Genomic DNA, 12,464 nt, shown 5'->3' on the forward strand with positions numbered 1-12,464 from the left:
GTCTTTAAACACTTATTCAAAAATCATGCAATTAATTTAACAATAAATAAATAGATACAAATAAAATAGTGTGTGAGTGAATGTAATAAATTTTTACAAAATATTTTTTGAATTACTGTTTCTTTATTTAATATGAAGTATTTATTATCTTTTCAGAAAACAAAATCGGGATACTCTTTTATTATTTTTTTAACTTTTCTTTTTTTTGATTTGCTTTTCTTTCTCTTTTTTTTGTCTTGTTCTTCCTCTTCTATTCCATCGGTTATTTTTAAATTACTTTTCTATAAAGATGAAACATGATTACTGTTTAAATCATTTTGAGACTATTTCCTTTCTTACTAAATATCGGGATTATCAGTTTTTTATTCATCTTTGCTTTAATTCTCATTGGAAGAAGGCATTTATTATTTGGAGCTTGGTGTATTTTCCTAATTATTTACTATATCATTTAACTTATCTTAAGAATTTATTTTTTTATTTTCAGCTTAAATGGGAGCTCCTAAATTTTCTAAACTTTAATGAGTATTCATTTTTCTATCGGTTGCTGATTCTATTTTATCATCTTATTTCAAAACCTATTAAGTTTAGCTCATGATCATTTTGTACACTTTTTTTCTTGAAAAGACAGGCTTATATTGATCTTTAAATTCATTAGTCTTTAATGTTATAACTCCCTATAATTCTTCAAAGCATTTTCTTTAAATTTATTAAGTTGCTTGCAACTTTTTAATGAGGCTGAGCTCGAGTTGCTCCATTTGATAAATTTCATACTGCTTTTACTGTTTCAAATATTCTTCTTCCTAAATTTATTTACGGTAATTTTCAAGTTACCTTTCATTTTATTTATTTTTATATTCTGTCACACGAAGACTGCCTTTTAATAGTTGCTACTAAATATACATTTTTTTCTTTTAGTTTTCCAAAGCTTATCTCTCTAAATACAACTTTCTTTTCTCTTCGTCTTCTTATAATTATTTTTTCACCGTATTGTAATGAGACTTATTTGTATTAAGTTATTCGTTTCTTGCTAAATCTCTATCATCACGCTTTTTCAATCTAAAACGTTCATTTTCTTCTTACTTAATCTTTAACTTTTCTTATTCTTCACTTTAGTCTTTTTTTTTCTATAATTTAATAATGAAAAATTAAACTCAAAAATGTCAAATTCTATAACTATTTTTAGGCGCTTGCAAGCAACTAAGACGAATCAAATGGTAATAATTTTTTATTTCTTAAGATATGACAGGTAGTTTTTAATTACTTTTAAATTATAATTTAAAAAGAAATTAATTAATTAATTTACTTAATTTTAAAGCTCTTCATTTGATTTCTTAAGCAAGTAATACTCAAATGTCTACTTTTTTGTTTAAAATATCTTTTTACGGCTATTTATTTCTTCTTACTTAAGTAAGGCTATCCTGCCGCTTAGTATAGCAGATTCTATTTCTGCTTATTTCCTATTTCTCTTCATTTCTCCAAGTACTCTACCTAAACTAGCTCCTTCTGAATATTTTGATGCACTTAAATGAGATGTTGATGAATTTCCCGTTTTATGAAATTTTTCATTTATTAAAGGTGGAAGCTCCTTTGACTTTCTGTTAGTCAAATTTCCTTCTTTTTCTTTATTTAAGTAGCTGTTTTATGTTTTGATAGCTCCTTCTCCATTCTTTAAGTCTTATTTTGTGCTTTAATTAGAAATTTTATTTTGTAGCTCCTCTAAAGAGTTATGAGTACCTAATTAATGTTGAGATATCTTAGTTTATTCTTTTAAATTATTATTTGAGTCTTTTATCTAGCTAGGATTCTAATCGTTTTTTTCAGTATTGGCTTCTTATTTCTTATCTTCTTGCTCTAAATTAGCTTGACTCAAATTTTAAACATGATCATTCATTGAACTTTGCTTAGTTGGAGACAATTATTTATGTATTTAAGACTGAGAGTTATTCTAATGCTACAATTGAGCCTAATCCATTTCAGAATTTTAACCATTTTCAGCATTTTGTTCTAGGTTTTACTTTGAAAGAAGCTATTTTTAGTCCTTTTAAACTTAATCTTCATTGTTTGCATCCTAATTTAAAGCAGACTAACTCTATTAATCAACTTGTTTTTCTGTCATTTGCTTTAGAATAAACTTCGAATAATTTATTTATATATACTTTAAAAGACTTTATAATTATTTTTCAAAGAAGTTTTAAAAGTGTATACAATATAACTTGTTAGCTTATTATTAATAAATAACATTTGTGGAATAAAAATAAACTAAGCAAAATCATCTCTTAAACATATTAGAACTTATACATATATTATATATCCCTAACTTAACCAAATTATATCTAAACCTAATATTTTAACAAGTAACAAAAATTTTTATAACTATAATAAAATATATAAAATAAATTATTTTTGTCTTGCATTTTTATTTATAATAGCTTCCTTCACTAGCTAAAAATAAGCCTAAAAGTATTATCATTCTTAATAAGGATTTTATTTCTATTTAGGTGAATGCAGGGATAATTAATATATCGTTATTATAATCAAAAACTTCAATATTCAAGATATTTTAATTTAAATTTTCCTTCTATTTATATAATTTGAAACTAAAAGAAAAAAATTATTTTTTTTAAAGGACTATTTTATGCATTCAAGTTTAAATTAAATATTTATTATTTGTAAAATATTTCATTAACTTAACTTGCATCAAATATTTTTAATATTTAAAAAAACATTATTGATAAATAAATAAATAAATTATTACACTATTATATTTTCCAATCTCAGCCCTTAAAAATATATCAGTTAACTAATTGATACTTAATTATTAATATGCATTTTTACAAGATATTTTATATTTAAGTCCATATTTTTATCATCAAAATAATTTATATTTATTATAGCTAAACTAGTTTTTATCATTTTTTAATGTCAATTTCAATAGTTTATTAAATATGAGATAAATTAATATATTCTAGCTTCTTAGGTAATTGAATAAGTTTTAAATAATCAAAAAGGGTTTATCAATTTTGAGAAAAAATAGATCATTTCCTTGAGAAATTATATATGGTTTGAGATTTAATTTAAAGTTTGAATAGGTATCATTTTTGTTCAATATTAATTAAGCTATTTAAAATTAATATATTTTTGCTTACTTAGAGTAATATAACATTAAACCTAAATACTTAAAGAAATATTTAAATAGCTTTTAATAGCCATAAAAGATATCAAATAAAATAATAGAATTATTGAAGTAAGAAAAAAAAAGTACAAAATTAATAAAAGTTTATTAACTCTTACAAATTAAAATCTTAATAATATAGATGGTATTATCTATCTTTTCAGATAAAAATAAATGAAAGACATTAAGAATTAAAAGATATTTTTTATTATGAATATTAAATTATAATTGATAAGAATGATAGACATAATAATAATATATTAATTTAAAATTAATAAATTGCAAAAAATATTTAGATTTATTTCTGTATAAAAAAATATGTTTATAATTAAATCAGCTCTATATTTTGTTATAAGGATTGTTGCCATAATTACAATTATTATTTATATAAAAAAATTATGTCATGAAATCAATTATATTAATTAAAATAGATGTATTATAAATTTTATTTTCTTTTATTTGCTAATAGATTAATTAATATTTATAAATCTTTAAAAAAAGCGCGGAATTACTAAAAATTTATATCAAATAATTTATTGATAAATTCATAGATTTATACATAACTAATAATTCACTTTAATTTATTTCAAATAAAGAAGTATTTTTAGTATAAATTAATTATTTCAATTATTTTATTCAGAAACATTAAAAATCTAAGTCAAAGAAAATGAAAAAGAATAACTAGTCAAATAGTTTATTGAAATATTTTAGTAAATAAGATACCAAAACTGTTAATAATTCGTAAAATTCTTCTAAAGACAAAGACAAAGAAAAAGATTCTAAAGAAAAAACAAAAGAATCTTCATCTAAAACTTAATACAAATAAAGTAAATTATTTTTTTAATGATGATATTCTTCTACTATTTTGAAATAAAGCTAAGGAAATAAAGCATGAAGAACCTAAAAAATAAGAACAAAATAAGAAGCAAAATGAATAAAAGGAAGAAAAAGAAAAAAGAAATTTTAGTTAAGATATAAAAAATACTCGATCAACTCCCATTAAAAAAGTTTAAGAGTAGAAAAAAGAAGAAATAAAATCTTCTAAAAATAAAATGAATGTAGAGAATTCAGGAACTGAAGAATTATCTGCCACTGAAAGTCTAACAGAACCTGCATTAAGCGAAAATGAGGAAAAAAATAAATCTTCCAATCAAAATAAAGGGAGAAATGTTTCAAGTGATAATAAATAGTAATAAGCGAAAGACGTAAAAATGAATTAAAGTTAGACAAGATCAAATGATAATAAAAAAGTAGATCCCAAGTAATCAAGTAAAAAGCCATAAAAGAAAAATGAGACTGATGACGATGATTACGGTATTAATGATGAAGAAGAGGACTTACCCAAAAATAGCAAACAAAAAAAATTAGTATAAGGGAGCCAAAAAAAAAATAAAATGATAGTTGAAGATGATGATTATGAAGAAAAAGAAGAGGATAAAGATGATAAGGAGTTGCATAAGAATAGTAAATCAAAAAGGGTTTTAGTAAAAGGAGGATAAAAATAAAATAAAATGATAGATGAAGATGACTATGATGCTGAAGAAGTAGATGATTATGTAGAAGTAAAAAAAACTACCAGCAGGACAAAGGCTTTAGAAGAAAAGAATTTAAAAAAAATAGAAGAAAATAAACAAAAGTAATAAGTTTCTGCAAAAAAGGATAAAGCTCCTCCTTAAAAAGATAAAAATAGTTCTAATGGAAATATAGATTCTGATATTTTAGCAGGATAAACAATTGTTTTTACTGGTGATTTTGATGGAATTTCTAGAGATACTATGTCTAAAATAGTTACAGATATGGGAGCTAAAAATACAGGTAGTGTTAGTGGAAAGACCACATTGCTTGTCCATGGAAGTGTTTTGGAGGATGGAAGACCTCCTGAATAAGGAAAAAAATACTAAACAGCAAAATAAAAGGGAACTAAAATTATGAATTAGTCTTAATTTAGTGATTATTTAAAGGATTTAACAGGAAAGAGTCTAGAAGACTATGCAAATGTTGGTTAAAATGGAAGTAGATTTGATAAATTTGCTGCTGTGCCTAATAATAACAACAATAATCCTTAAACTCAATAGAAAAAAGACTCTCAACCTTCCAAAAAAATATTATAACCACTAAACAAACCCAAAGAAGCTACTAAATATGATCCTAAAAGTAAATAATAAAATTAATAACCGTAAATGGTCATCCATAAGCCTCCTAAATAAGAATAAATTTGGACAGAAAAGTATGCTCCAAGCAGTATTAACCTATGCATTGGAAACTAAAAGAATTATGAAAAAATGATGGAATGGTTGCATGATTGGGTTGAAGTTGTAATAAAGGGTAATAAAAAATAAGTTAAAAATTCATTTTTCAACAGAGCTTAGGGGGTACCTGATAATTCAAGTAATGTTAATGCAAAAGCCTGCTTATTGAGTGGTCCTCCAGGAATAGGAAAAACAACATCAGTAAGACTTATAGCTAAGTTTATGGGATATGAAATAAGAGAATGGAATGCTTCGGATGAACGTAATAAAAAGAGTGTTAACAATATACTAGGAGACCTTAAATCTAACTCTATTCTAAATTTATTAAAAAAAAATAATACAAGTGATTAAACAAACAACAAGGCTGATGATGAAGTCGAAGCTAAAACAAATAAAAAATTCATAATATTAATGGATGAAGTTGATGGTATGTCTTCTGGAGACAGAGGTGGTAACCAAGCTCTTATAGATGCTATCAAAAATACAAATGTACCAATCTTTTGTATATGTAATGATAGGATGAATCCTAAGATTAGGAGCTTAGCAAATCACTGTTATGATATCAAGTTTATAAAGCCAGCAAAATAAGATGTTGCAAAATATATGAAAAATGTATGTGAATAAGAAGGATTTAAAGATGTTGAAATAGAATCATTAGAAGCAATATCAGAAAGGTTTGGAAATGACCTCCGTTAAACATTAAATTTTTTGGAAATGCATTTTAAGACGAGCAAGAGATTATAGGGAATTAATTCTAAACAACTAAATTCAGGTTAAAAGGATGCCACAGTAATGCTAGATGCATTTTAGGCCTCAACTTAGTTGATGTAGAGTTTCAAATTCTAAAAAATGACTTTGAGAGAAAGAATAGAACTATTCTTTATTGATTATGATTTGATCCCACTATTAGTTCACCAAAATTATCTCGATACTATCAAACCTAGAGAAGATGCATCTAAAAATAAAAAAAATGATAATTTTAATGTAAAAGAACTTTAAAATCTAGTAGATGCAACTTCATCTATAGCGTAAAGTGACTTATTAAGTAAATCTATTAGATAAAGTGGTAATTGGTCATTACTTCCAAATTTTGCTTTTACAAGTTGTATCTACCCATGTGATAAAGTTTGTGAAGATAAACCTATATATCCTAGATTCCCTGAATGGCTTGGTAAGTTTTAAACAACTAAAAAAACAACAAGAGAACTAAGAGAATTCAGAGTATCTCTCTCAAAAAGTATATCTGGCTCTAGATTTGCTGTAAAGTTTGATTATGTGCCATTTTTACTCAAAATTATATTGAGCCATCTAAAGAAAGGAAAAAACTCAGATATAGAGACAGTTTTAGATTACTTAGAGTATTATAATATAAAACCCTAACACTTAAAGGAACATCTCAATGATTTATAATACCCAAAAAATGATTATTATGGTGTTGTATCTAGTGATATAAAGACAAAATTAACAAAAGAATACAATAAAAGATATTCCGATAGCAGTAACAAAATAAAAACACAAAAAAAGCAAAGCAAATCAGAACCTTCATAAGGTAAGTATGATAAAAATTTAGATGATGTCGTCTATTCAGATACAGAAGAGTTATAATTAGATGAAAATGGGGATGTTGTTGAACCTTAGTAAGATGAATAAGAAAAGTCAAAGATAAAAAAACAATAATAGAAAAATAAATAAAATAATAAAAGTAAGGCACCTAAAACTAAAAAACCTAAATCTAAAAAGAGCGGTAGCGATTCACTAACAGAAGAAATCAGCGAAGATGAAGATGGTTCAAACAGTTTAAATTAATTCATAGTTGATGACACCGAAAACGATGATTGATTAGATTAATTAATTAACTAAAAATAAAAGGAAAACTAAAAACTTGTTAATACATTTATATATATAAATAAATAAATATGTATTAATAAAATCTATTTTATTTTATAAATTTATTTATATATTATAATTCTATGATAAATGTCAACAGGCATTTTTTTTTCTTTAATAAAGTATTCAGGATTTTTAAAGTAAATAACCCATATCCTTAGGCATATAGAATATTATTTTTATGTATTTATTTTCAGGTATTCTGGTTAATAATAAAATTACAAAATAATTATTTTAAATTTACTAAATAAATTAAATAATAACAGTATTTCCTTGTTAAAAGGTTTTCTAACTTAAAAGCTTTACAAAAGCCTAGAGTCAAAATGAAAAAATTAGGATAAAAAATATTCAATTTATTGAAACTTATACTATGAAAAATGACTAATGTAAATATAAATTTTTTTTAAAAATGAAAAAACTTAAATTACTAAAAAATTATTTTATTAAAAATAAGGTCATTTTAATTATTTAAAATGCATTCCAATAAAAATAAAATAAATTTTGAAAATGATAATTGATAAGAGGATATTTCATCTTTACATAGAAGATTTAAGTATTTATTCTACATTTTAAGAAATAAATTCTGATTATAAAAAATTTTATTATTGGTATACATCAATGATTGAAGAAATTTCATTACAGTTTAAACTTAAAATTTTTATGAATAACAAACATATGGAAAAAAACTTTTTTTTTTAAATCAAAGAAATAATTTTAATACATTTTTTATAGAAAAATTACTAACTATAAAAGCAGAAAATAAATAATTGAAAAATAGTATTTGAATGAAATATTTTATTTTAGATCAAAATATAAGTTAATTTAGTGATTTGACTTCAAATGATCTTATTAAATTGTTATTTATAATTTTCCAAGAATCAGCAAAAGTCTGACTCAGTCTAAACACTAAAGTATAAATGGCTTATACTCTTAGAATTAATGATAAAATTATTAAAAAGCTGTGTGTTTCGAAATTAAAGATTCTTTACAAGTAGGTCATTCCAATAACTATTCCATAAAAATAGCAGCATATAAACAAAACAGTAACAATATGGTAAGCTATAGTGTCTTATTACTTTTTGTACCTTAGAATGTCTCTAATATTCATAGGAAGGTTGCAAAACGTTGAGTAGTAAAGAATTAAAGAGTTTTCGATAATATTACTTTGAGTGTAATACGAAATAAATGAAAGTAATATGGCTAAGCTGTGGTGAATAAAATACCATGAAGTTAATTTCTTTAGATAAATCTTGATTATCATGTCATAAGTAAAATAGCTTGAAGGGATAAACCAAAGGAACAAATAACTATTTTTCAAATAGATTTGATAGTCTTAGCTGTCTGTAAAAGTATAGGACCCATAATAAGTTATCATTTACTTTATTGAGTTTATTATAATCCAATGAGCCATTGAAGTAAGGCAAAGAGTAATATTTTTATTTTCAGCTTTTGCTAAAAATATTTTATAAACTAAATGCCAGAAACCAATCATTATAAAGTAAAAGATGATCATTTCAATATTAAAGTTTTTTTTTGTATAATTTTAGTATTTAATTCTAGTAGTTTTAAGTTATTGTTATTGTTATTTTTATTTAATTTTTTATTTATAATAAATATTTAGTTTTAGAAGTATTTATTTAAGCTAAAATACTAGGTTTTATAAAATAGATATATTTTATAAAATATTTAAAAATCAGTATCATGCAAGTTTGTTAGTTACATGAAGGAATTAATTTATTTAAACGTATTTGCATTTCAAAAATAATTCAAAAAAGAAAAAATCATGAATTCATCAGAAAAAATGCTAAATCTTTATAAAATAGACCTATTTTCTAAATTATTTAACTATCTATTCCATCTCTTTTTGGCACTCGAAATAAATCCCACTCAAAAAAAAGTTGATATTTTAAAAATAAATCAAAATTATTTAATTCCTAAATATACCAGAATTTTTAGATATGATAATTCTTTATAAAATATGATCTATTTGCTAAAATATTTGATAATAAATTTCATAATTATAAAATATTTTAAAGAAGAAATACACTTAAACTTATTTTTATTTCAAAAATGAATCAATAATATGAATAAATCCTAAATTTACTAGAATTTCTAATAACGCTAATTTATAAAATAATTACTAAAATATTTAAAAATGAATATTAATCAAGTATATTTGAAAACGTATTTACATTTTTAAAATAATTCAATATTAATTTGAATAAATCCTAAATTTACCATAATTTATTATGTTGCTAATTAATTTTAAAATAGAACTATTTACAAAAATATTTAACAATTAATTTGATATCTGTTTGAAACTTGAAAGAGATAGATAATTGATTCAAACAAATTTGCGTTTGAAAAATAAATCAAAATAAATTTGAATTAATCTTAAATTTACTCAATTTTATTAATTTCGAGATTTTAATCTGAAATATTAAAAACTTTAATTTATTATTAAAAAACTATTGTAAAAATATTTTTATTCACTCTTTCCTTTCAAATGAGAAATATTGTTTGGCGGTACTACAAAATATCTTAAGATAAACCTTTAGAAAATCAAAATATTTAAATTTTTGAAAAAAAATATTTACGAAAAATAAGTGGGATTTAATATCTATTAAAATTTATATTAATAACAATATATTAATGAATTCTTTCGTAAATAATTTTTATTTATCAAAAAAATTTGATATCGATTTTTTTTCTTCTTCTTAAATTTAATTTAAAGGTTGATTAGTACTTTTATTTAAATTTCTCTATTTTAATTTAAAATTTATTTCAATTTATTTATATAAATTTTTTTATAATATAATTTTTTTTAAAACATAATTTAACAGTTAATTGATATAAATAATTTTATTAAGAGTTTTTATCTAAATGGCGGCATAAATTTAATTTTATTATTTTAATTTATTTGTTTCATTAATAATTTATTTTTATTTTTCTAACTTAACTCTTTATTTATTATTTAGTAATATAAATTTGATTTATTAGTAAATGAGCTATTTTAACTATAAACACTCATTTTTTAAAAAAATTATATTTATTTTTTATATAAATGAATATGCTTGAATTTAAAATTAAGATATCTTTAATTTTTTAAAAAATAACATAAAAACTCTTTGAAATTAAATATTCTTCTATTCTTATTTATATTTATAATATTAAAGTCTACATTAAAAATACTTGTAACGCAATTAAATTTCTCGATAAATCAAAAACAACAAACAAAACTAAACATTAAGAATAAAAAGATAAATTAATATTAGCATAGACAATTTAATGAATAAATAATAGCTACATTATTGAAAATGTTTGAAGAAAAAAGGTTAATTTAATTAATTTAAATTTGTATCAAAATAACAATAATATTTGTAATTGTAAAAATTAGTTTATCACAGCATAAGCATCAAGAAAGTTAAAATATTTTAAATATTAATTATAGAAAGTTTTATTGTAATTTTCTTTTTATTTTTTGTATTTATTTTTATTTGTTTTAAATATAATTATTTCATAAGTCTTTAGTTATTTTATATTATAATTTATTTATTAATTTTTTTTAATTTATTTATTTAATATTGGTTTTAATTTAATTTAAGTTCATATTTTTTTATCTAGTTTTTTTAAAGTTATTTTAATTTATTTGTTAAGTATTTTAAATCATTTTAAGTAATTTTTTTTAATTTAATTTATTAGTTTTTTTAAATATATTTTATTTTTTTTAATATTTAATAAATTCATTAGGCTTAAGATACTTTGAAAGAGAGCACGTCTACATGGGTGTCTCTACCCGAGCTTATCCCTGAAAAGGAATAAGCTTTTTTTATTCATCGTTTTAAAAACTTGCTATCAGCTTTTTCAGATGTAGCCGACCCAGGTATCAATAGGCGAGATCCTTTTGGGTGAATCTTGAAAGCTTTTACGATAGCCTGCGTGTTGCTTTCTTCAAAAACTTAATCTAATTTGAATCTGTCCTTGGCTGGCTGCATGTAGACGATTTGCTTTATTTTTTCTACCCAGTCCAAATTCTCATTAGATTTAATGTGCAACAGGTTAGGACTTATTTATTTTTAGACCCCCATTTTTGCCTACCTTCCCTCCGTCGGGGGTGGACACAAATCCAGAGCAAACCTTATCATTCTAGCTTTACTCACAAATAAGCGCTCACTCAACTCAACTCATACTCACTTCTACTTGTCTCACTTAGTACTCCATAATAGCTTGCTTCAATCTTTCATTAGTACTCATAATACAATGTATTAATCTTTTTTAAGTTGCAGACTGTATTTTTTTTATATTTGCACTCATCCATATTGAATTTTCAATTGGAATCTTTGTTTAAGTTACAATCTTTTGATTTCATTTTAAAAAACTTAAAATGATTTTTTTTTTTTTTTAAGTACTCATGATATTTAATTCTATATCAATCTATTTATTAAAGTTTCAAGATTTCATTTTAAAGAACTTAAAATGGTTATTTAATGTACTCATGATATTTATTTAGTAAATATCAATCTATTAAAGTTTCAATCTTTTTTACATTTTCACTATCGATGAACTCATCCTTTGTTGTTTAAAGGAATCTATTTTTTTTCAGTTTCAGACTGTTTCTATTCATTTTCAATTTAATGAAAATAAATAGCGATATTTTAGATTGTACTCTTGATACTGATATATAATCAATATCAATCTATTTTTAAGTAAAAACTGATGGATTTTTATCCATTTTATTTAAGTGCACAAATCGAAAAGTTTCAAACTGATCTAATCAAGATATGGTTAGACAAAACGAAAATTTAATGTACGATTTACTATTTCTAGTAAAATGGGTTTCAGTCTATACTTCAAACTTTTTAAGAACGGATATCTTTATTTGTACTAACTTCTTTATCTGGCATAGATATGCTTACACTGGCATTTGACTTTAGGTCGCCAAATAAAAAACTTAATCATTAAAAAAAAGAAGCTTCAGACATACAAAGTCAGAATATCCAGTTAATATCAAGCAAAAAGTATTTTAAAAAGATGAAGAAAGCAGCTGCTTAGAATATGTATAGGTATGGCTAGATTAACGGACGTGGATGGGCCTCGCCACAAAAAACTTGCTAACACCGGTTCCAATGAATGTTAATTTCCTTAAACTTTAATCA

At 22.6% G+C, this 12,464-nt stretch overlaps 4 protein-coding genes across 4 annotated transcripts; 2 read left to right on the forward strand and 2 right to left on the reverse strand. All coding sequences in view use genetic code 6, as the record gives it.

Moving 5' to 3' along the window:
- Positions 1–152: 152 nt before the first annotated feature.
- TTHERM_00939100 (hypothetical protein) lies at positions 153–2,143 on the reverse strand (the record flags this gene model as incomplete). Its single annotated transcript, XM_001031084.3, has 2 exons — positions 1,304–2,143; positions 153–1,124 (listed from the first exon to the last, which is right to left on the reverse strand). Exons 1-2 carry the CDS (start codon positions 2,114–2,116, stop codon positions 153–155), a joined length of 1,785 nt encoding a protein of 594 aa, XP_001031084.1. The 5' UTR covers positions 2,117–2,143.
- A 1,696-nt stretch (positions 2,144–3,839) lies between these two features.
- On the forward strand, positions 3,840–7,260 carry TTHERM_00939110 (BRCT domain protein; the record flags this gene model as incomplete). The annotated part of the gene is made up of 2 exons (XM_001031085.3): positions 3,840–3,999; positions 4,049–7,260. The coding sequence occupies 2 exons, from the start codon at positions 3,840–3,842 to the stop codon at positions 7,258–7,260; spliced, it is 3,372 nt and encodes a 1,123-aa protein (XP_001031085.1).
- Positions 7,261–8,225: 965 nt separating this feature from the next.
- TTHERM_000939119 (transmembrane protein, putative) lies at positions 8,226–8,477 on the forward strand (the record flags this gene model as incomplete). Its single annotated transcript, XM_012799684.1, has 1 exon — positions 8,226–8,477. One exon carries the CDS (start codon positions 8,226–8,228, stop codon positions 8,475–8,477), a length of 252 nt encoding a protein of 83 aa, XP_012655138.1.
- Positions 8,478–11,141: 2,664 nt separating this feature from the next.
- Positions 11,142–11,396, reverse strand: TTHERM_00939120 (hypothetical protein; the record flags this gene model as incomplete). Its single annotated transcript, XM_001031086.1, has 1 exon — positions 11,142–11,396. One exon carries the CDS (start codon positions 11,394–11,396, stop codon positions 11,142–11,144), a length of 255 nt encoding a protein of 84 aa, XP_001031086.1.
- Positions 11,397–12,464: the final 1,068 nt, after the last annotated feature.

The sequence above is a fragment of the Tetrahymena thermophila genome (genome assembly GCF_000189635.1).
Source record: "Tetrahymena thermophila SB210 genomic scaffold scf_8254436, whole genome shotgun sequence".
NCBI lineage: Eukaryota > Ciliophora > Oligohymenophorea > Hymenostomatida > Tetrahymenidae > Tetrahymena > Tetrahymena thermophila.